Raw genomic sequence first — 26,027 nt, 5'->3', positions numbered from 1 at the left:
TGAAATTGGGGTGTTATTTTCCCAGCATGTTATTTGGGGGATTTAAGTTTCCACAGGCTCCAAGCCTAAGCCAAAGTTCACAGTTGTAATGAAAGAGGAGCCCCTTTGTTCCATCCAGCCTAGTCTCATCCCCCTCAGTGTCAGCCTGGGCTTGCACAGGGTACCATGGGGAGTGAACAGTACAGCTGAAAAGCTTTCCCCACCTGTTTATTTATCTATGATCCCTGGCATACCACTCTTTCCCTCTGTGCTGTTTACTTTCTAACGCGTATCCACCACTTCCTGTTTCCCCCAACCTGTATTGCTCAAAGTTAGCTGTGACACTCAGACTTTCTAACCATGACATGCAGGGCCCCCTGTCATCTGGATCTAATCCATTCTGAATATACCCACTTTCCCTTGAAGGAGTAATATGTTTCCTTCTCCATGTAATAATTTTTTGCCTGTCTTTCCCAGTCATGTGAGAAAGCCTGGAGAATCCAATATCCTTCACATAGTTCCTCTATACTCTAGATACAGAGCAGATTAAACAGACTGCCTCCTAACGGTGAATAGTCAAAAACGAATGAGTTGTAATGTTAGTATCATGGAATAATGAGGTGAATTTCTATTTCTTGTAAAATTTCCATTTATTCAGTATCTCTATCATTTTTATACCTGCTATGTGCTGACTACAATGCTAAGTTCCAGATAACTAGATGATCTGTATAATTTTAAATAAACAATAGTACTAAGGAACAACTGTTCTATAGTGTGAATATTATAATAAAAATGTCTACTACGCAGTTTTCTTTTGGTGCCTTTTGTAAGATATATTTGCCAGTTAGTAGTTTGGAGTGCCTATGCACACACATGCATTCACATGTGTATTCAAATATACACTATCACTATGATCGGTCACTATTTAAAATATTATCTGAACTATTGAAACTGAAGACAGTAGTAATTTACCCACAACAACCTGAATTCCACAAGACAGAAGTTTTGCATCTAAAATGCATTGCAAAAGAAATCTTTTTAAAAGTTACTTTCCTTTTTTGTCTTGTTGAAAGGCTATCTTCATTTTATTTCTGTAGACTCAATCCCTATATTATAAACTCCCCTCAATGCCTCTGACTGCACAGTACATCAATAGATATTGCTTTTGGAAGCTAGGAAAGTGCTTACTCTTTAGTCATTTGAGTAACAGTTCTCTTACCTAGAAATTGTTCAGTGTTTCATCAAGTATCATTTTTTAGGATTTGCTATATAAGTGGCTGTTTTCATTCTAGTAACAAATTGACAGTGTTTCCAGAAGTGTCATAATACTTGTGTAATTTTGGTACATGTAACACAGATTTTTTTTTTTTTTTGCCATATTAAATTCCCCCTTAATTCAAAACTTTTTAAGAGCCTAATAAATTTTAGTTCAGAAAAGTACCAAGTAAGATCTAAGTTTTTCTCTTAGGTTTTTTCCTCTGTTTATAATTTATTAGTCAGCAGAATATGACTCAATGGGGAATAGACCGATATTCACAAAGAGAAATCTTAGGAAGTTTGTTGCAAAGGAAAGTGCAGCAGACCCGCCCCCGACTGATGATCCTGATCTCTAAGTAGTCACCAGGAGCCCCCCTCAAACTTAGTAAATATAGGAGCTTTAGCAATATGGGGTCACTATAAAAAACACTTCAAAATTGTAAAGAAATTCTATATTCTTCCATGTTCTTAAATTTTTTTCTAGATTTACCTTCTAAAGGCAACTTTATGGTAACTTTTAAGTTCACAGTATAAATGTTTGAGATAATATTATCAGCATAATTTTTCCTGTATAAGATATTTAAGGTTATTAACCTAAAACACAATAGAGTAAGATAAAATTATTGTACTCCTTTTGTCTACTGTAAAAAGTTCCTTAAAATATTCTTTATTATGTGTCTGTATATATACATGCACATATAATCTTTATCCATATTTCATTCAAAAAGGTGATTCATTTAGCTAATCCCATTAAAAGAGTGCAAAATGAGGCTCATATAATTTGGGTCATTCTATATACTCTCTGGTTTAAATGGTAAAAATTTCCAGTACTACAATCTAATGTTCACGGGGCAGTGAGAGTTACTACATAGCAAATAAGAAAAGTAATGAATAACATGTGCAGAAACTACAGCCAAATATCTGAAAAGCATATTGCACTCAGTGCATTGCTATGTTGTATCACAAAGGACCACCCTCTGTTTGTGGAACCACAGGGAAGAAAACTGGACCTTTTTACCACATGCTGGATATGTAACCTTTTTCTGTAGAGGCTCTAACTTCTCCCAAAGAATAAAGAGCAACAGTGGAAGAGAAGAGAACTGTGATTAATTTAAATTCTGACCCCTCCCCCCCAAAAGTGGTAAAAAATACTTAGGGTAGAAAACAGTGCTCTTATGATGTTTGTAGATTATACATTGGGTCACTTTTGGTATTTGTAAAATTAAGGCTTTAGATATTCTCAACCATAGATGTGTGGTTTTTGATAGACATTTGGAAGAATTAACTTGTGTGGTAAGATTGTTCTAGACTACTATGGAAATTGTACAAATACAAAAGCAGGTGTACAAAAGTCAATAAAATAAACTAATAAGCAAAGTAAGTGACCTTTTATGAGGTAAAAATAAAATAATAGAAAGGAATACATTGTGGATAACTGTTAACATGAAGTTAAAGAAGTTTAATATATGCTGTTTCTTTTACCTGTCATGAGCTCTCCTTTCTTTGTCAAGGCCGAGTCAAATTCTGACTTATCAAGGAAGCATCTTGCAGCCCATGCTAATTTCTGCATCCTCTGAATTTATCAAATACTGAAAATTATATCGATAAGCTTTATGCTACACTCATTTTTAATGTCTTGTAGTTTGTTTTACTCTCTTGTAAACCCCCCTATAGCAAGAAACATGTTTTAATGGGATGCTTTAAAATCATAGAAGATCTTTTAGCTCATTTCAGCTTGAGTAACCTGAGTCCCCTTAAACCATATCCCCTCCCTAAGACAGCTGACGGATGCCCACAGCACATCATGCCAAAGCTGGAAGGATACTCTTTAGTGCACCCTTGCGCTTTTGCTTCCCTGGGTGAACTTGGTGCTTATATGGAATCGGTGGGTGCTTGTTCCCTAATCTGTTTATTCCTGTTTACTTAAAGTAATCATCCATTAATTAAATATTTCATAAGTCTTCAAAATAATAATTTAGTCAAAATTGTTGCCAGGAAAACCAATTATAAGGCTCTAGAAAGACTTTTTGAGTTGCTAAAATTTTGCTGTTGTATTTGAGGTGGGTAAGATAATGACCTGAGGTGGAGGGCATCATTACATTCTTGTCTTCACTTTAATGAAACCAACCATGGATTGTTCCTCATGAGGGAAATTTCTGCAACCAAAATGTGCAGAAACGGCAGACCCCTGTGCAAAGTAAGCTGCTTTGCCCTACGTCACAAGTTTGTACATTTATGTTTTGAGTTAAATGTTGTAAGTATGTATATTTTATTCTTTGTGAATTCCCACTTAAACCTGGCATCTTTGTTTAGCAATGAGCTACTTTTTCAAGCCCATCGGATATGAGGGCTTGCGCTGTTTCTTGGCTCTTCTTCAAAACCTGTTGTTTGCTTTTATCCTGATAGTGAAAGCAGGTGCCTTTGCTGGTAGCAAGTACAGTGTGCCTTTGGCGAGGTCTCTCACTATATCATCATATTTTTTAGAAACAGACATTGTTCTTGCCAAGGGAATTCATACTGTTTTTAACACCTGAGTTAACCACACCCACAGAGTAGATGAAAATTCTCAACCAGTTTTTATTTGGGGGTATTGAAAATTGCAGTATCAAGCAGAGAAAGCAGTGGTTGGTTGTGGTAGCCGTGAAGAAAGAAAGCAATGTTTAATCCAGCTCTCATCTGATGCTGCTTTAAATAACTAATATTAGCTCACCATGCAGAGATGTCTCCTTCATTATGCATTCACTGATGAAAAAATACCATTTTCTAGCTCCATTGATCCCATGGTATGACTTCACAATGTGTTTACATCGTAAGCCTGTTAAAATGTAGAGGATTTGATAAATATTTTCAAATACTTCTCTCTTTTCATGCCCATTTCCCATTTGCTTTTTAGAACATTTCTTGGTAAGCATTCTATAGTCTCATGGTCCCCATCCTTTTTGTCACCAGGGAAGGGCTTCTATGAGAAGCTAATGCCTGATGATCTGAAGTAGAGCTGAGGCGATGATGTTAGCACTGCCAGAGGCTGCAAATACAGATGAAACTTTACTAGCTCTCCTGTCGCGGACCTCCTGCTGTGCGGCCCGGTTCTTAACAGGCCATGGACCAGACTAGACCAATACCAGTCCGTGGCCCGGGGATTGGGGACCTCTGCTGTAGTCTATGTTTAAAACATTGGCCTAGAGTCAGTGGGCTTACCAATTTACATTAGCCTGTTAAGAGAAATAAATAAAATTTGAAAACGATATAAAAATTGCTGAGGAGAAAAGTGGGCTAACAGTGAAAACGCCCTTAATGGCCTTACACTCATCCATTTTCTATTATTCATAGTTGTGTCGTTTTGTACAATTGCCAGACTCTGAAAGGAAATCCAAAGAAAGAGTTAAAAATAAATCATTCATACAGCAGCCACTTACTGAGTACCTGTTTTGGGTTAGCACTAGGAATACAGAGGTGAGAAGACTGATTCACTCTGCAAACAACTCAGAAGTCTAAGGCAGTGATTCTCAAACTTGAAATAAAAAACTGGAGTTTGGCTGAAGCCTTTCAGAAGGGCCGTGGGGCTTTCTGAAAGTACATGTGTGTGCAGAGAGAGTATCTACTGCTAGGAATTTTTCCTAAAGAAATAATCAGGAAAATGTGCAAGATGTTGAATCTTTCAGAGTAATGATCTTCATTTTTAAATAGAATAATAAATGATTTACCAGATGTTCCAAACAGACATTATTAGACAGCTACTCCACTTAACTTCGATAAAGAATTTAGCTCTGAGTTATTTTTCTTGTCCACTAACTTTGTGTGTTGTTACTTAGTATTTCATTACTGTCTTCATAGTTTACTAAGCCAGTTCACTGTTTAGTTTTCCTTTCTTTCTCCTTGATTGCCAATGCAGTGTAAATAATACATTAATTATGCTTACGCATTCTGTCTTTGAACCATTCTATCATTGTCCCGGGTCTTATATCCTAGGTGGTTTTTAAAAGTGTGTTGTAAGTTGATCCAAAGTTAATACAAGAATGGTTTTCGTATGGGGCTGCTGTTCTCTGTTCCTGATCCATGTTTATATAAAAGTTTGCTTGATTCTACTTGGCCATTAGTTAATAGCTTTGGAAGAAAATTGAGGTACATGGACTACGTAGCCACGCGCTTGGTATTCACTTTGGTCGATTTACCATAGTATCTGAGAACAGATCGAGAAGTTAGCCAGCTCCTTACTATCAATTTAAGTAGAATTTTAAGTTGTTTTAAACATATAGTACATTGCCTAAGACCGGCTTTCAGAGTCTCAAAACTTTTATTCTCCAGGAATGATAGAGAATTCAGTTAGTATTTGAACTACCATTCAGCAGCTTTTTTGACCTTTTTGATTCAAATGTGAAAAATTAGAAATGCTAGTGTTATTTATTAGGAAGTAATGGAATTTCTGAACTCAAATGTTATTTCTTGCACAAGTTAATGCAAACTAGTGCTGGTAAATTGGTAACCTAGTGCTTAACAAAGCATTGCATCTTCTATTTGTCTCCCAGAGGTTTGCTCTAAGACTTTGGCTTTGTTTTTTCCTTTAAAGTGGCAACCAGGTTAACAAAAAAAACAAACATCGGCAAACCTAAGACTTCCGTAATGGTTCTTCATAGAACTGCATATTCATTTGGATCTTCTATTTCTTTTATCCTGTAAAACAATGACATTTCAAAAATCCTTTCTTTCAGAAAACAGAGCTAATTGGTAATTTGTTCTAATTTAAGGGTTTCTCCTCTTCAAAAATCTGAAGTCGTTGAGATGGTTAAGAAACAAGTCAAAGCTATAACGCTTGCAATTGGTGATGGAGCAAATGACGTCAGCATGATACAGACGGCGCATGTCGGTGTTGGTATAAGTGGCAATGAGGGCCTTCAGGCAGCTAATTCTTCTGATTACTCCATAGCTCAGGTAAAGCATCATTTCTGCAAAACACACTATTCTTCTCAGTCAGCTGACGCAAGGAAGAAGAATATATTAATTTTTTCCCATTCTTATTTTAGTTCAAGTATTTGAAGAATTTATTGATGGTTCATGGTGCCTGGAACTATAACAGAGTCTCCAAGTGCATTTTGTACTGCTTCTACAAGAATATAGTCCTCTATATTATCGAGGTAATACTAATTCAAGTTTAAAATCCTTACCATTTGTGTAGATATTTAAAGAATTTTCTTTATGAAGAAAAATGTCTTTATGAAGACATTTTCTCGTTTTAACTAATCCATTTGCCCACTTACTTTTTATAACTTCTAAACGTGCTAAAAAGTTTGTCAGCCATAGAAAATAATTAATGCTTAAATTCTGGCTAAAAATGTATATTGTGTCTACGGCCATGCCACCTTGAACAAGCCCGATCCCGTCTGATCTCGGAAGCTAAGTAGGGTCGGGCCTTGTTAGTACTTATATGGGAGACCACCTAGGAAGACCAGGTGCTGTAGGCATAAAAAATTTTTAAAAATAAGGGATTGTAAGCTGACAAGGTCCTTGCAATCTGTGAGGTCAACCAAGGGTTGCCTTGCCTAAAATAAATAAATAAACAAACGAACAAATAAAATGTATATTGTTTTGATAAGAAATGTTGAATTAGAATTGCTAATGAAATCACGTTTTCAGTTGTAAAAAGACTATAAACTATACAAAAATTTTTGTGAAGCTCAAAAACATGAAAAAACAATACACTAGGTGGAGGTACACACATGGAAAACTGTATTTAAAAGGAAAATAAGGGAATGATAGACATAAAATTGAGGATAGCAGTTCTCCTCAAGGAGGCAGAGAACTGGACTCAGAAAGGAAATGTAGGTAGTTTTGCCTAGTATTGGTCACCTATAGTTCTTATTATTTTTCAAACTTAGATATTTATACCCCTTGCTATCCAGATCTGTTTTGGTTTCTGAGTTTGGTAGGGAGCAAGAGTTCAGATAATGAGGAATTAGTCCAAACATTATTAGGTTATCCAGTTCCTGTGTCTGGATAGCAAGAAATTTTTATATTTTTCATGTATCAAATATGATTTTTTTTAAATGAAAACTTAACCTACATCAGGAATATCACTTTTAAAGGGATGTATTTTGTTCTACAAACAATTTTACAACACCTACAGAGTGCCAGGCACTAAGCTTAGTTCAGCAACTACAAAGTAAATCCAGCATGGTTCCTGTCCTCCAGGAGGTTGCCCATAGAAATATAATGCAAGCCACATGCGCTGTTTTAAATTTTTTAGAAGCCACAATAGCAGCAAGTAAAAATTAAAGCCCAAATTAACTTTCAAATGATATTTTTATTTAACTCAATATATTTAATATTATCATTTCAACATATAATTACTATAAAAATTATTAATGTGATATTTTACATTCTTTATACTAAGTATTCAAAATCTGGTGCGTATTTTATACTTACCATATATCTCAGTTTGGACTAACATTTGGACTCTCATTTTAAGTGCTCAAGAGCCATATGTGGCCAGCACAGCACCAGTGGATAAATAAGTAAACTGAGTGGTTAATCAGGAAGTGACATATAAGAGACTTACCTTTTTTAAAAAAAAACATATGGCCATTTTATCATCAGAAGCTGTATTCATAATACTTAAACTCTAGATGTTATCAGTTTCTTGCTCCTCTTCCAGCTCCACAGAGTACAATGATAAGCTCTCCATAGCTGTTTAAGAAAACCCTCCATCTTCCGCTCCTGTTAGAGGACCAACCTGTGCCCTCATAAAAATGATTAGGGCTTCCTTACAAGATGTTTGTTTATGCCACCTTGTCTTCTAATGTGTTGGCTGTTCCTACACATTTATCAGAAGAGACACAATGTAGCCATTTTCTCTATGGAAATAACAACCCATACTTTACACCAGGGAAGTAACACTATAAACAAAACAGAACAAAAATCTAGATTTCGCATTTACTCTGTTGACAAGCTGGCTGGGAACTGTCACATGTTTGGTTCAATTATTCCTTATGCTTCTGTCAGAATGCTTATCGCCTTGTTAAAATGTTGACTGAACATAGTTCTTATTATGAGTCAGGCTACTATAATTGAAATTTAGTTTTCAAGTGTATAGGCAGTTTCATTTACTGTTCACTAAAGATCTATAATTAAGTTAACAACCCATTAGGTAAAATAATCAAATACTTGATAGCATAAACAGGATAATCTATGAATTTATTGATCATTACTGCTGCTTTGGTCTGGAATAATCTGTGTTTTGAGGCAAAATACACCTCTAAAATAGCTTATGAGATCCAAAAACTATATTTTTTGCTGTGTATATAAATTTGTGATTTTTTCCTAAAATAATTAATTTTGATTACCAATCCCCCCCTCCATAGTTACTAGCTTTTCTAATTATATCTTTCTCTTGTAAAAGAATATCAATTTATACAGTTTATTTACATATATTTTTGAAGCTACCAGAAGTTTAAAGCCATTGGCAGTAATAAATCTGCTTACAAAGATTTAATTTTATAAAATGAAATGAGTACTCAACTCACTGATTTTTTTAAATCTAGATCATTTGACAACCAACAGTGAAGTGGGAAAAACTTATATACTAATGGGGAGAGAAAATGTACTGAACCCAATGAAAAAGTAAATCTGCACTCTCTGTTTCAAATCCAGAGTTATGTGATTTGTGGTTAATTAGCCCTAAATTTCACTTGACTTTGAATTTAAATCCTCTTCATGAGATATTTAATGCTGACCAAATTCTTTTCATGTTGAAAAGGAAGTAAGTTGTAAACTTTACTGCAAATCTCATTTTTAAGTTATTTTTCTTCCAGCACTTTATGGAAATGTAGTTTGAATATAATTCAGCTATCTTGAAAATGAAGTGACCTTTTCAATCAATTCCCAGATATCCAACTTTTGCCAGTTAAAACAAGTTCTGCGGATGTTAATGTCTCATGTCAATACTGTGAATGAATAGACAGAAAACACATCACTGAATGTCTCTAGTGAGGACAACTGCCAGTCTCGAATCTCTCCTTTCAGTTTTTTGTGCTGATCAGGCGTGGGAGCAGAGGTCTCATTGACTGTTTGTAAGCTGCTGTTTAATATGCAGAAATGCTCCATCAAGAAAATGTCTGTGAAGCTTTAACTGCCACGCCTCTGCTGGGACGTGGAACTTAGAAAATAATACCAGGAGAGGCAGGTCTGAAGTTTCTGTGCTAATAAAGGAATAGTCTGGAACACTGTGGGTTTTATACATTATCTGCAAAACCTGCTTTTTCCCACTGCCAGGGAATTTCACTATCTAGCTACTCTACTGCCATAAATTACAGCCAAAAAAATAAATACAGATTTGGCAGGTGGCTGTGTAAAGCACTTACTTATGGTGGCCTCCCAGCCGCAGCTCTAGATGTTCATTGAAAATACGGGGTCTTTCTAAAGAGTTGGGTTTTTTTTGTTTCGGGGTTTTTTTTTTTTTAAATTTCTTTGAGACATCCGACTCCTTCCTACCAAAATAACATCTTTTCTTTCAAACGATTGGTTGCTTCCAGGTTTTCTGGTAAGATCTCAAAACAATATAGTGTTTCTAATTCCAGAAGCTTTGATTAAAGTCAGTGAGGTGATATTTTCCCAGCACATTGTGCTGGGATGTGAGTTTCTTGAGAATTTAAATAATTTAGATACCTCTCCAGAGGGATCGCTGTTTGATGTTTTATTCCTGCACCAGTTGTTTTGCTTGAGTCAAATGAGGGACTTTTATGTGTTTATAGTAATGTAGGTGTTTTATTCCATGCGAGATATCTTTCTAATACATCTTTTAACTACAAATCTCACACTAACTTGAAATCAGCCTTCTGGTAGACTTCTTCACTGTTAAAGATCTTCTCTTTTTTCCTTTAAAATATGTAAACTTGAATGCCAGAATATTGGAGTGAAGCTGTAGGGTACTACATTGGAAGATTTTGCTCTTACCTAGTCATTTCTCCTTTTTTAAAAAAGGAATTCGAATATTAACTTTTAAAGTACAGGAAGAGAATTTCTAAAAACATGTTCATATATCTTTTAGTAGGAAAAATAAAAAGGTAAAAATGTATTAAAATTTAAAAATTTCTGTACTTCTGTCATAAACCAGTTAATTTCTGCATTTTTAAAATAAATTTTGAATGCACACATGGTTTATTTGCAAATTATTTGGAATTTGAAACTTTCTATAAATATTCATTGATTAAAGGACTTCTTAAATTTCAAGTTCATAGTAGTATGTTTGAATCAACACCTAATGTTATATAAAGAATGTAGGAGACCATTCACATTTACAAATGTTTACTCACACAGAACAAATTTATTAACATAAATTTCTCATACAGTAATGATGATTGCAAATGCATTTATAACTATAACCTTTCAACCAGTTTATATCCATTAGATGCATTTGGTATGCATGTAGCTTTGGCTTTATTCAAACTAAAGATTAGACTAGTAAGACCATAATTGAAAGTTTGGGTTTAAAAATTCTTTATATTTCCATCATAGCCTAAGTAATATGAAAGAACTTCATAGTATGTTCACAGTAGATCACAGTCACTTTCAGAGAGAACATTATCATCACCCAGAACATTACAAATATGTATTTACATAATCCACATTTCACAAAGGCCAAATATGAAAACACAATAGCAAGCATTAAAGTCTGTTTTGTCACCTTGTGCATAGTTACCCTTTAAAAAAAAAAAGTAAAGTCAATAGTACTACCCTAAGGAATAAACTTAAGTTCACATGAAGATACTAAACTTTTTTAAAGTTTGCATGTACAAATGAATAATCTGGCTCCTTGTTTAGAGCAAATGTTCAAATTTTTTCTGTAAATATATGTGGCAAAGCAAGCAACAATTTCAGATTTGACTCAGATTGCTATGCTTTGTTATTGTCATTGCTAATGTGTGTTACAACCCTAACACAATTTAGACTTATTTTTCATGTGCTATTGCTACTTTGGTTTTTTTTTTTATCTCGTGAAGCAGACATTCGTTTTTATCTATGCTCAGTCATTCCTTTCCACTATAAAAAGGAAAAAGATCAATCTGGGTACAGAAACTGTTCAGAGGGAGGCCAGCCTCCGTACATATTGATAAATGGTGAATTTGTAGTAATTCATGCTTCCATAATGAGGTTAAATGAAACGTGAAGTGTAGCAAAGTTCCTGCAACTCCAATTCAAAAATTCACTCAACCGGCATATCAAGGCTGCTTTTTTTTATTGTTGTTGTGTTTTGGTTTTGTGTTTGTGTTTATATAATCTCATTGCTACACCAGACTTTTTGCTCTTCCAAATCAACATGACTTTAATTATATTTCAGATCTCCTTTTAAAAAATACTGTAGGTATTATTGATTTATTAACACTCACTTTAATTTTCCATTTAACTTAAACATGTTGGAGAAAATTTCTCTATACTACTCCTTAATTTTGTATGCCAAGTTGAGGTGTCTGTTTTTAAGAGAATTAAAAAATATGTAAGAATATTATGTTCTATTAGTTAAAAATTTATTTTATCATAGCATAAATTAAAGTTACAAGATATTTTAATATATAAGTTCTGATTTCATATTCTAATGGCCGTAATTGTCAAAAACTATGAAAAAGTTTAATACTTTGACCCATTAATTCTACTCTTATGAATTTATCCAAGAGGTGAGGAGCACAGGAAACTTTTGGAGGTGATGGATATGTCTGTTATCTTGGTCGTAGGGGTGATTTCATGGGTGTGCACATATGTTCAAACTCACAAAATTGTATACATTAAATGTGTGCAGGTTTTTTGTATATCAATTACATCTCAATAAAGCTGTCTTTTACCAAAAAAAAAAAAAAGGAATCTACTCTAAAGAAAGATGTGTAAGACTTCTGTACAAAAATATTCAATTCAGAATATATAAAATAGCAAAAACTGGAGGCAAGCTGATTATCCAGAAATAGTTATAGCCACCTTTTAGAGGTTATGCACCCTTAATATCATTTTAAAGGCTATGTAACAACTTAAGAAAATGATTATTACATGATGTGAAGAGGGAGAGGAGCAGGACATGACACTATATACAGTAGGTTTCCAGTAAGGTAAATTTATGAATTCGTATAAATGAACTATATGAATATAATTAATACAAAATAAAATAAATGGTAATTGTATTACAGGAAATTATTTTATTTTCTAAATAAACAGGAGATATTTTAAAAGGGAATTAAAGTTCTAAAAATTTAATGACATAAAATATATTCCCTGAAGTGCCTTTTAGAAAACAAGGTTATATTTATTTTTTAAAAATCTATGATTGCCTATTGATACATTTCTTTTTTGATTCAACAAGTGGAACTAATTTTGACTTAAATAACAAATACCTTATGAAAGCATCCCTTCAAGTTAAAAAGTAAAGCAAAAGAAATACCATTTTTAAGAGAGTCATGAAAATACATTAATGCTGGTATTATGAAATGATTGCGTATACAACAGATTCTATGCAATGTATTTATGATTTTTGTATTCTAATTTGAGGGGTCTGGGTTGTTTTCTTCCTAGATCTGGTTTGCCTTTGTTAATGGCTTTTCAGGACAGATCCTCTTTGAGAGATGGTGTATAGGTCTTTATAATGTGGTAAGTTTAGGACATTTGGTTATTCTTGTTTTATTGAATACTTTGAGATAAAGTTTCACCCTGCCTTTTGCTGCTTGGTGTAATGACCAATTTGTGCACGTTAGATGTTTACAGCAATGCCTCCCTTAACGCTTGGAATATTTGAGAGATCATGCAGAAAAGAGAACATGTTGAAGTATCCTGAATTATACAAAACATCTCAGAACGCCCTGGACTTCAATACCAAGGTAGGCTGTGATGTCCCAGCCCGCGTTTAGGGTATTTGCTTTACTGCTGTGATTACGTGAGGCATCTGGTCTTTCAAAGCTCTGGGCTGCCGACCACAGCAAGTCTGATTTGCCTAAGGTTCTGATATGGACTGAAGTTTTTTGTTTTGTTATAAAATTAAAATGTAACCATGATTCACTGAGATTTGCCAGATAATAATAAACTGAGTCTGGCAGACAGATGTGAGTGTCCTTTTGGCCACTGATTTTTCTGTCTCTGCAATGTCGTAGGCAAGTGCTTCCTTCTCACAGGGATCCGTCACCTGGAGTAACAAGGGCCGTCTTTCCACGGGTAGGGGTGATAGAGTGTGCTTCACCAATGTTCTGTTTTGTGAAATAACTTTGCCCTTATTAGAATGTTAGATTGTCTGTATCGAGCATTAAAATTATAGTCTCCAGGAAATAACTCACTTCCTCATAATTTTCAGTATTTCCAAGCCATAAGATTTAAAACATTTTATCTAAACAGATTCTGGGTTTATATCCTGCATAACACAGCATGGTATTTATTGTCATCTCTTATGATCCATGGTATTTATTCATCCCAACAACAAAAATATTTTATTTTTCTGCATAGTTTACTTTCCTGAAAATATATATTCTAAAGTGTTTTCACCGGTATTTGTTAGTAATTCAAGTTTTTGTTCAGTGCGAGGAAAAGAAATTTTAATTTTATAAGACAAGGTAGATGCCATTTTGAAACTATAATAAAAGTAACAAATATAATACACCTTCACAGAATTTTTTCTCATTTAATATAGTACATGTTTATTAGCATGGTACTAATAATTAGATGTAATCTGAATTCAGTTTAGGACAGTTGGTGTAGGATATTTTAGATAGTTAGCTTTTAAAGCTCTCAAATGACATTTATTCTCAGTATACCAAGAGGATAAAATGAAATAGGTGTTTCATGCCTTTAACTTCACACTCTAAATAGCAGTGCTGAGTTTATAGCCAGGACGTTATTATACGCTGAGACTAGGTCTTCACGAGTGTGTTGTGCATGCACACCCAAGTGTGTACATACGTACAAGTTGATGGCGTTGTTTTAAATAACTGAATTTGGTTAATTAAAAATGAGTTTTTAGACTTAAGCCATTTATTCTAAAAGCTATTTAAGTTTATTTATGATGTCCAGTTTATATTAAATTCCACAGCCATGCCATAGTTTTCATTACCTATGGTGGATATTTTCAAGTGATAGAAAGCCATAATTGGGGTAGACACGATGGACTATCAGCCCTTCTTCCCTGAAAAGGTGATCTGAGAGCTAGGAAAGTTCTAAACATCCTGACATAGTAACAATAATTCTTACCAATCTAGACCATTGTATCAATCTCAGCTGCAGGTCCCCAAACTCCGGCAGCTCAGGAGCCATGGTGCTCTCAAGAGAGTTAACTTCGCAGCCACAAATTTGGCCATGTTCCTCTTATAAACATAAATTGATTCTCACTGGATTACCCGAAGCCATTTCTGGAAAGTCACATCCTTTCATGCCCTTTGCACTTGGCAACTTGCACCCAGTTTTGTGGCCAGGGAAAAGGTATAGCAGGTAGTCTATAGTTTTAATGTGCACACATTATTCCTTGCATCCTTTGCCATTATTTTGTCGTTTACAAAGTATTTCATTATCTGCAGAGCCCATGCATTTCAAAAAGTCATCAGATCAATCCAAATACGTTCTATAACTTCTATATCCATGCATTGCCCACCATTGTTATAGGGTTTATGGATTTTTCTAATGATTTCAGTAAAAATTCTTTGATTAAATCCCACATAAATGTTTTAAAATTCACAGACAAATGGCTACAAAATGCATAGTTGTATACACAGCAGTTGCTGTGGGTCCCCAGTGTAGAAGCATTGTTGCCCTGAATGATGATGATTACGTTTGTTATGGTAAAAAGGGTCGGAGGTTCTGAGGTCATGACAGGGGTTAAAGGATTAGCATGTGACAATAAGTATCGGTCAGGAAAATGGAAAAGTAGAACTAATTTTTCTTGCACCCACCTGTGCTTTCTGTCAAATAAAAACTTGTGGTAATGACATAGTGAGGAGAAGAGACAAAGGTTAATGAGTAACACAAGTTCAAATGTGTAATGTATTGGAGCGTAAATTGGATCATACAATCCAGTGTAGCTGTGTGAACTAACAAAGGCGATTGAGATCACAGTGGAAACTTTTGGGAGGCAGGCAACTTAATTTCTGTTGTTTGAACAGCTTAAAACTATTAATACACAGCAATTTTATTTAGCTTAAGTTTTGTTTTCAAGAAGCACTTTTAAATGACAAACTGTTCAAAGGGCCGTAAGAATTCTAAATAGTTCTTCTATATAACTTAATCTTTCGTATCCATGTTACAAAGAAAGTACCAGTGATACTTGCTCTCTTATTCTTAAAATACAATTGACATAGAAAGTAATAACAACTAAGTGATATTATAATTGTATGAAGTTTAATGTTGACAGGTGTTAAAAATTTGCAAATTCACTTGTGCTAACAATGCCGTACTTTAAGGAATTATGCAATTTAAATGTAATACCTGCTATTTGTGTTTGTGTGTGTGTGTGTGTGTGTATTGTGTGTGTGTGTGTGTGAAAGAGAAGAGATTGATTTATACCTTTATTGCACATAGAAAGAGAAAGGGATTTAACCACATTACGATTTTTTCAAAATTCTCTTCTTCTGAAATTATGAAAATAATCCCACTTAGAGAATTTCAGAACTTGCATTTATTTTAAATTTCATTTTATTTTTCAGGCAGAAATTTAAACTTTTAATACTTGGTTTTTAAAAAATAGAAAATATTTCAGTGAAGCTGAAAAAACATTTTGAGAAACATAAAAATAAATAAATGACCCATGAAAGTCTAAGTGGCAGAAACTGTCTGTCAGTTCTATTAATTCACAGTGGTGGCCCAACAGAGACACGTTTTGTGAATCTAGCTCACAGATAAAAAGAAAGGTCAGAGTTCACAGAGCTAGTTTATCGCAAATGGTTCTCATGGATTTTTGTTTTCCCTCAGGTTTTCTGGGTTCATTGTTTAAATGGCCTCTTCCACTCAGTTATTCTGTTTTGGTTTCCACTAAAAGCCCTTCAGTATGGTAAGTAGAAAAGATATGAATGCTAAGAGATGAGTTTTTACTTTTTTAGAAAAATAACTCATTGACAATATATGTTTAAAATTGCAGCAGTGTTTCATTATATGTTATTTTCCTTAACCTAAAATACATACACCCAAAAGTCATATACACTTTAAAGATTTTTATTATTCCTTTGGGAGCAAAGTGATTTAATATATGCAAAGCCTTTCTTCTCTACTTTTCATGTTTTCTCAGCTTGCAGAGTTAAATTTTAGGGTCCTTTTTGTCCTCTGTTGGTGTACAGTTTGAAGACAATATTGCTAATATTTTATGTAGCTTATTTATTATACTTCTGAGCCTTGTATCAAGCTCTTTATACTGAACCTTATCAGACATGCTAGTATTTTCACGTATACTTGAGCCAATGTCTTGAATGAGAGCTTTAAAACGTTTTTATGTTCATCTTGGAGTGTAAGCTTTTTTCCACTTGTTTTTAGGGAGTGATATTATTCTGTCAGTTTTGACAGATAGGATCATGGTGAATTTTCTATACACATAAAAATGATTAAATAGCCACTTTAGAAAAGAGATCTCTGTGATGCTTAAGCTGGTGCTGCCGTGTCCTGGAGCAGATCTCGCCTTGAGGTCCTGAGGAAGACAGTTGACCATTCAATGCCTCTGTCCAGACTACAGCAATTAAAAACACAACACATACCCCACCCAAGATTTTGTCAGTCTTTTGGAAGTTCAGTCAGTCGTACCCTGGTGACTATAAGTTAATGATTACCAACAGAAGAGAGTCCTCCCCATCCCTTCTTGCCCACCTACAGTCTATTCTCCTCAGGCAGCCAGAGTGATCTATATAGAACATAAATCAGGCCAAGTGTCTCTCTCCTCAAAAACCCACAGACTTCTATCACACTTAGAACAGAATCCACAGCCCCAACCTTGGTTGACTTCTCCACCTTTCCCCACCCCCACTTTCCTTCACAACATGCCTCCTGCCAACCCCCATGCAGTCCTCATTCTTCACCCAGATATTCCAGCTGGCTCTCCCCTTCACTCCCTCAGCTCAGAGAGAACTTCTCACATCACTCTACCCCGCTTGTCATCTTGTAACTTCCTTCGTGGTACTTGCCTGTCAAGGTGTGATATATGTGCTTATTTTTATTGTCTTTTTCCTCTATTAGAATCAAAGCTCCAGAAGGTCAGGGAATTGTCAGTTTATTTCACTGTTGTATTTACAGTACTTAAAACATTGTAGGCACTCGGTAAATTGTCAGTGAGTTAACAAGAGCATGCAGCATGAATGGGCTTAGTGTTACATAGAAGGCAGTGGTTTCATGTCCTAGTCAGAGATTTTTATTTCATGTCTTTATTAATTGCCTTGCCCTTACAACAGTAAATACTCCTATTTAAGACCATGGAAAAATGAGTGTAGTAAGAAACCTAATTAAAGTATAGAATATTGACCCAGTAGGCTAGGAGAACCGCAATGATTTTTTTTTTTTTTGAGATAGAATTCACATATCATAAAATTCACCTTTTTAAATTATATGATTCAGTGGTTTTTAGTGTATTTACAGAACTATGCAAATGTCATCACTATCTAATGCCAGAACATTTTCATCGCCCCATAAAGGAAACCCCATACCCATTAGCAGTCACTCTCCGTTTTGCCCCACCTTCCCTCAAAGCCCCTGGCAACCACTAATTTTTGTCTCTGTGGATTTGCCTATTCTAAATGGAATCATGTAAGATGTGACCTTGATTTATCCATTTTGCAGCATGAATCAGTACTTCATTCCTTTTTTATGGCTGAATAATATTCTACTGTATGGCTATACCACATTTTGTTTATTCATTCATCGGTTGATGGATATTTGAATTGTTTCCACTTTCTAGAGTCATGGGTTATTAAAATGCAGGGTATAATTCAGGATACCTTGACCATGGACAAGTTCTCTAGGAAATTTTTCAAAATACAAAATCAGTATGAAAGACCAGGCATATCCATCTATTAAACTGCTATTTCACCATTTCAAATTAGAAAACAGAAATTTAATATCAAAAGTAGCTCAAACAAAATAGCATCCAAAAAACACCTAAACAACGACAGGGTTTGAAAGGCTTTCGCAAAAAACTCCAGCTCCTGGAGAGCAGATCATAGGTCTCCTGTGTGTTTGTGGGAAACTGCCCAAGCCATCCAGCCTCAGTAATTTACAGGGGGTGCCGCCTGTGGAACCCAAATCTAGCCAAGTCCAGAAAACTCATGCTTTCTATTCTTATGAGATAAATAACACGCAGCATAAATTTCATTTTAGCATTCTCATGTCGAGGTTTTTGTTGGGGTTTTTTGCCTTGTTTTTCATTTTTAAATAAGGAAGAAGCTTTTGTTTTTGTATTTTTAGCTTTAGAAAGAATGAAGTACAGAGGAAATATAAACATATTATATAATGTATAGCTAAATATTCATTTATTCACCTCATCAGAGAATGATCTGTAGCCACCTAGGAATACCTAACACCTTTTGGGAGTTCATGAGGTCAAATTTAATAGTTACAAGTTTTTTAATATTTTCAAGACAATATTATCTTTTTCACTGCTGATACAAAAGCAATAGTGGGTAAATTGCTGGTACCTTGGCACAGCTGTGATACACCTGTACCAGTCATTATATTCTACACTGCCACACACCCACATTAAAAGGCAACAAAAAAGGGCCAGTTTCATTTAATACCCTTGAAGATGCCATAAAACTAATACTTTTACTAAATCTCAAAGCTTGATACATATCTTATTAATATTCTGAGTAACAAAATGGAAAGTACACATAAAGCATTTGTGCTGTTTACCAAAATGCAGCAGTGGTTTCAAAGTCAAATGCACTATGAATTTTTTGAGTCGCGAGCTGAACCAGCTACTTTCATGAGGTTACAGAATCATGCCTGAGTAAATGATTCATTCAAAGTGCAAAGTGGACCAGTGCATTTTAATGTAGTAGGCTACCAAAATTCTACACTGCAACTAACCTTTAAGAAACTCTCTCTACCTCGTAAAGAAACCACTTGTTGAATTTTGATCTAGTATCAAAGAATACCTAGTTATTAAAAAAGATCGTTAAAATACTCCTCCTCTTTATAGGTCCATTTCACTATGAAGTTAGATTTTCCTCATCTATTTCAATCAAAAAAAAAAAAATAGAATAACCTGGCTGCCTTCTTTTAAGCCAAATATTAGAGATTGTAAAAATGGAAAACTGCCAATTTTCATTTTTTTCATTTTGAAGTTATTTTTTCATAAAATCTGTTGTTTATATTACCATTTATTGGATTTGTTACTGTTATTTTTAAATAAATCAATACATATTCTTTAATTTTCTGCCTTAATTTCTAATTTGGTAAATATTGACAGATAGAAACACATAAACAAAATCTTTTTGGGGATCCTCAGTAATTTTTAAGACTATAAAGGGTCCAGAGACCAGAAAATATGAGAACAAATGATTCATCTGAATCATCCAAATGCTAAACCTGACAAACCTAACAACAGGCTTTTTTTTTTCCTTCATTGTGATTTTCAATCTCCATCTTCCTCCCAATGAACCAATGGTTATTAGAAGGCTTAGTTAGACCCAACTGTGATTATTTTTAGTAACTTGCTTACATTGGCCAAGGCAGCTTACCAGTGTGCCACACAGCACAAGTGTCCAAGTCAGGAAGTAATCAACATATTTTCAGTTACTTTATAGTTTTCTGAGTTTGTTAATTTTATTGTATAAAAATTGGCAGATTAGTTGCAAACATTTGCATACCCATAAGATGTAGCACAGCACATGCTATGTTTGTAATCATGGAATACCCTCATAGTGAAAGGCGGTTTCCCAGATGACTTGGCTGACTGGTAAGTAGCCCTTCCTGGCTACTTTTACCTGAACGCTTTAGGGAAGGGTCACATTTTTGAACACCTGCCATGTGCCGGGCACCATGCTTGGTACTTCACACATGTAACCTCATTTTAACCTAAAACCCCTGTAGGGTAGGGAGTTTCACTCTATTTTTCAAGTGAAGAGACTGAGTTTCATAGAGATTGATTATAAATTACGCAAGATGACACAACTAGTAATAGAACCAAGCCTCATCTATATCTCCAAAGCTCACCTGACTCTCTTCTGTTCATACCAGTACCATTCTCCCTGGCTCATCCCATTCTTTATTCTAACATATTTTGTCCTTACATATTAGACTTTGAATAAATATTGTTGAATATGTGCATAAACAATATACTGTATTACACACACCATGGGTTTAAAATTTTTCAATTATACCAATGATTTTGTTATTCGGTTTTTTTGTTTTTTGGGGTTTTTTTATTTCATTTTTTAAAAATCAGTATAGTGATTTTTGCTTGTTAGCTACCATTCCCTTCATCTAAAGCCATGTTCCTTAGTCATTACTGGAATAACGAAATGCCTTAAAAATGCCTTAATCTATACCCCTAAATTCAGCCAGATCTTCAAAGAGCTCTATGCCTGGAATCATTTTATGCCTCTCACCCCCGTGTGAGTTGCTCTTATGAATCCTTATTGGTCCAATGCCAGCAACTTTAGTAAGAGATAGTAAGAATGCTCCTAAAACCTTCATCTACACTGCTAAGAAAATTCTTTGCTAAGGGTTCAGAAGGCCTTCTCCTGTCTCAGTGTTCATAGCATTAAGCTTTGCTTAAACAATTAGTTGTTTTTTTGTTTTTTGTTTTTTATTTCATGGACCCCAAGAATTGGTTAACAAGTCAGGTTTCCTTTTTCTTGTTGGCTTTTGGAAATTTGTTTTTAATTTGTGACCCACATTATAGCAACTTGGTGAGACTTCTTGTGGCATTTTTTTTAGCTTTGTTACTGGCTCCTTTGGTTTCCCTTCTTTTGTTCACCACTACTAAGTTGATTGATGTTTGAAAGCATTCTAAAAGGACCTCAGTTATTTTCTTTTCCAACAAGCCTCTCTTTTTCTCATGCAGGTACTGTATTTGGAAATGGGAAAACCTCCGATTATCTGCTGTTGGGAAACTTTGTTTACACTGTGAGTGTGGGACATTGGCCTGGTTTACATAGAAAATAGAATTCTTTCATATATGCTCATTTTATTTTCAAATTTAAATGCATTTCTGGATTCATGGGTTGGTTACACTTCCCTTTAAAAATGAAATGAGATGTTTTGATTAGTAAAAGATTATTTTATATTAGGTTATTAAAATGTCATGTAGGTTCACTGACTTTATAGGACTTGCTTGTTATTATTTTCAGTATTTCCTCTTTAACCCCTCATTTGCCCTTGTTCTCTTCCTAATCCCTTTTTCCTCAGTTTTATTTTACTGACCTTGTTAATTTTTTTTGCTCTTCTGAACTTATGGCAAATATACTATTCTTGGGTGTTTAACCAGTAATTAATTGTTCCAGAGTCTCATGGTAACTAAAATGGGAGAGAAATCTCCACTCTTTGGGGACATTTCACCCACACAAGGCATGAAACCCATGGTATCAAGTCATTATTCCAAATGCTTGAGGATCAAAGGTGAAGCTTATTCCTGTCATAAAGAGCCAAAAATTGTTTTAAAATCATTTTTTTCCCCGTAAACAGCAAAAGCAGATCTTGAATGTGAATGCCTAATATCACACAGTTGGTATGTGATAAAAATTTACTACAACTCTCAACTCTGAATTTTCAGACCAATGTTCTTTCCTCTCTACTCTCATGTCCCTCTCCATGATCCTTGAATGTGGGTGACATGCTGTTCTAAATACTAAGTGGCTATTGGTGTGGCTGACTCAGTTGGTAGAAACACTATAATATGATGTTTAAATATCAAGTGTTTAAATAACCGAGCGATAGGAACTTAAGGCTATTAAGTAATATAGGGATTAAAGTTTTGGCAAATCCAGGATTTCCTTTCCATTGACATCAACCTTCTAAAGTAGTAAGAGAAAGGGAAAATATGTTCTAGGGGGCTGGCGATTTGTTCTCATACAACATGAGTGCAAAACAGAAGTAGGTAAATACTTGATAGAGTTAGTTGAGAAATTAATCATTATGTATCGTGGATTTTTCCTAGGGAGACATTAAAGTACCCAGATCTCAAGAGGGAATTTTTCTTTAATTTTATATCAAACTTATCTCTTATTTTAGAACTTTTTATATAGCTTAAGTTAATTAATATTTACATTTTAATAAGAATTTTATTTCTACCGATATTAATCCTAAATTGCTATTAGATATCCTGCTGAGAAAGTCCAAATGCTTCACTTGACCTAACTTTATGACCCCGCTGGGAAGCATCTGAGCAAATACTATGTGCAAATCCTTAAAATGCCTGAAAGTAGGACTAGGCACTTCAAGCATGTATTGATCACCAGTACTACACAGACATCACTGCAAACTACTGAAAGTGCCCAAGGTTCTCTGGAATACTAACAATGTTTAAATTTTTATTATTAAGTATAAATAGATCATAATAGATAACAGTGTTCATGATATTTTACATTCAAACCCCAATGAGGTAGGTGAACTTTTTCAGTCCCAGTTTACAGATGAAGGAGATGAGACACAGAGATGTCACCTAACTTGCCTTCTTCCCTAACCAAAACAGCTAATGATGGAATCTTGAGCACAAATAGTCTGACTTTAGGCCAAGTGCATTTAACTATTATGTTATCCTATGGAAAATACAGGGCAGTTCATTAAATCTGGTTCCCTTACTTCAGAATTAGTAGCATAATCACCAGTGATGATGGGTGCATACATCACATCACAAGCTCTTATATCCAGCTCTACGTGATTTCACGTAAGCAGAGTTACAGAGTAAGTATTTAGATTTCTAAATATCCAATTATATTACTTTTAGAATTTACCTTTAAAATTCAAAAAGTGGTGTTTTAAGTATTAAAGATGTTGTAAAATAAAATTAAAGCAAGCTTGAAAACCCAAGTTACTGCAAACATATGTTCTTCATCACTATTTATGAATTGTACAAAAAGCAAGAAGACACATGCTTAGGAGCCTCATGGATGGACTGTAAGGCTGTGAGGTAGGGAGAGGCAGAGAGGGGAGACAGATGTGTGATGCTGCTAAAGGGCAGTTCTGGCTGGTCACGGTCGTAATGTTCAGCCACACAGCTAAATCACTTGACTCTTTGTTTGTTGGACTTACAAGGCAAGCTGTAAAAAGTCTAGTGGATCATCTAATTCTGAAATACCTGTTCTTCATAAATATCACTTTCAATCATTTGATCTATCATATTTATGAAAAAAATAATGTTTTCCCTTCTGTTTTAGTTCGTGGTGATAACTGTGTGTTTGAAAGCTGGATTGGAGACATCTTATTGGACATGGGTAAGAATATCTCTAATCACAACAGAAATGTCACATTTAATTATGTGTTATTGCTAATTGTTTTGTAGTTCGTCATTCTCTCTCTATGTATCCTTTAATTCTAGTTTCCCAGGTTGTAAATTGTGGAGGGCTAGAGGGTGGAGAACTAGAGATTCTAGTTTGGAAACATTGAGTAAAACAAACAAGTAAGTTTATTTAACACAAGACTTCTCGGAGCCTTTAACATATTACTGTATATTGTGAATATCCCACAAATTGGGGAGGCTTTTAAACTTATTGACAAGGAAAATTTTTAGTAAAGTGTGTCACAAGACTGGCGTTCAACAGAAAACCCATTGCAAATGATTCTGAAGACAAATAGTATTAGCAAAAGATTTGTCCTCAAACATTTGTGAATATCCAATAAGAGTAAACCAAGTTCCATTTTAGATAACTTTAGTTTTGAAGTATAGTCACATCCAGATAGAGAGAACCTAGTAAAAAAAAAAAAAAAAAAAGGTGGAGGAGACAAAGAAAGAAAATTAAAGTTTGATGCTCAGGGGAAAGATTAGCGTAAGAAATTTGGATTTGACTGTCATGAGCATACAAATAGCATTCACACAAGTGTCTTAACACCTTTCAGCAAAAGTATGCAGAGCAAAAATCAAGGTGGCTTAAAGATGATAAAAAAGAAAAAAAGAATAGGAGAAGAGACCCACCGAAGGAGGTAGAGAAAGAACAGTTCCAGATACCAGTACCACAATCATCATAACCACTGTAGAAAGAGATAAACACTTAATGAAAGATCCAGTTAAAACACATACATACACACACACACAACTATTTATAAATTTCCATAGATTATATTTTTTGGATGTAGAAAACAATTAATAATGGAATTTGTGAAAGCTATTAGTGGTTGTATAGTCAGTCTACCTAAAAGTTTTTTGACTCCTATTCCCTTCCTTCACAGTTCAGCCACATAGCGATTTGGGGAAGCATCACACTCTGGGTGGTCTTTTTTGGAATCTACTCTTCTCTGTGGCCTACTGTTCCGATGGCTCCTGATATGTCAGGAGAGGTAATGTGTCCTAATAACTCATAATCCAACAAACCTTAAAAATTGGTATTCATTAATGAACCTGAACTGTTTGGTTTCGATTCATATTAAAATAGCATTTGAACATTTAAAAGCTATTTTTAAATTACATAGTCGTAAGTGATAAATCTTGAGAGAATATTTTAAACTTGGACATTTTACTTAAATCTGACTTATCTTTTCATAAACATAGCAGAGACAATAAAATATGGTTGTCAGGAGCTTGAATCATGTTAAGAATATCCATATACAAAATGCCACTTTAAAATTAGGACATAAATGTATAAATACATTTTGGATGAGAGATTTGGGAAATAGTGAGCTTATGTCTTTGGGACAGTCGATCATTTCTTCTTTTATCTCCTTTTCTAAAGAAAAGTCTATTATCACTAGATTAAATGCACTTTTAGAGTTGTCTTAATGATATCAGTTTGGTTTTCATTTTGAAAGTTAGGACATCTGACATTTCAACCTTATCATAGTCCATTTTCAATTCCGTCTTTCAGTTTCTTGTTACACTAGTAGGAATCAAGTTATTAGGTGTTCATGGGGGAATGTCACAAGATCTCCTTTCCTTCAGAAGAGATTCCAGCAGTAGGAGGTTTATGATTTCAATTGCAGGAAATTTGACATAAAATGTATAAAAGAAAATGTGGAAAACATTTCAGGATTTCCTGTGACCTCACAGTAACTTGCAAATCAAGGTAATGTGAGCTCCATTACAGTACATTGTTTTCCCCTATAGTCCCAGGAAACCTTTCCAGTGGTTTCCATGTATTTGTTGTCCCTAAGTACTGCCTGAATACCTTTCACTTTTGACAGTCTGGTTTATATATCATTTTCATGAAATTTTATCTGACAGCATCCTGCTTTTTATAAATTAGCAGAATGCAGACATGTTAAAAAAATTTTTTTTGTGGTTAAATTTACTAGAGAGAAGCATTATATATACCATTACAGAGAAACCAGACATATCAAAGAGCATATACTCCCTTCCACCAAAAGTGAAAGCTTCTTTTGAAACGTGTACTGTGAACTCTAGAAAATATACAGGATATATTTTGAGAACAGAGAAAGCTGTGAATCCATCTTGCTCTTACCTTGGTTTCTGAGTGCTTTTTTCCTGAAGAAATGAAATCAAAGACTAATGTCTAGTGATGCCAATTCTGTTCTTTGTTTTTATTTGATGTGGTCTATCTGTTTCAACCTGCTTTTCCCTGAGGTCAGTTCCAACTTAATATCTTTTTCATTAGACCTCATATTATCTCATTTCTTAATGCTCTATCTTCGAAATGAGTGACACAAAAGATTGTAAGATTCAGAAAGCTTAAGCGACTATAGCCAACAGCTTTGATGAC

At 34.5% G+C, this 26,027-nt stretch overlaps 1 protein-coding gene and 1 pseudogene across 7 annotated transcripts in view; both read left to right on the top strand.

Moving 5' to 3' along the window:
- ATP8A1 (ATPase phospholipid transporting 8A1) overlaps positions 1 to 26,027 on the top strand; it is a 216,589-nt gene that overhangs the window by 163,672 nt on the left and 26,890 nt on the right. For 6 of the 7 annotated variants that reach the window (XM_039845110.1, XM_039845109.1, XM_039845108.1 and 3 more), the window contains 8 exons: positions 5,982 to 6,165; positions 6,258 to 6,368; positions 12,784 to 12,858; positions 12,963 to 13,085; positions 16,153 to 16,231; positions 21,224 to 21,285; positions 23,535 to 23,591; positions 24,544 to 24,651. In XM_039845110.1, coding sequence (XP_039701044.1) covers positions 5,982 to 6,165; positions 6,258 to 6,368; positions 12,784 to 12,858; positions 12,963 to 13,085; positions 16,153 to 16,231; positions 21,224 to 21,285; positions 23,535 to 23,591; positions 24,544 to 24,651 — 799 coding nt within the window. The remainder of the gene's footprint in view (positions 1 to 5,981; positions 6,166 to 6,257; positions 6,369 to 12,783; positions 12,859 to 12,962; positions 13,086 to 16,152; positions 16,232 to 21,223; positions 21,286 to 23,534; positions 23,592 to 24,543; positions 24,652 to 26,027) is intronic. The other variant, XM_039845112.1, reaches the window with a different exon arrangement.
- On the top strand, positions 6,577 to 6,695 carry LOC120588382 (uncharacterized; annotated as a pseudogene).

This window comes from Pteropus medius, unplaced genomic scaffold, assembly GCF_902729225.1.
Source record: "Pteropus medius unplaced genomic scaffold, Ma_sr-lr_union100, whole genome shotgun sequence".
In the NCBI taxonomy this organism is placed as follows: Eukaryota; Metazoa; Chordata; class Mammalia; order Chiroptera; family Pteropodidae; genus Pteropus; species Pteropus medius.
The sequence above is the reverse complement of the archived record's forward strand: the minus strand, read 5'-3'. Positions and strand labels throughout refer to the sequence as shown.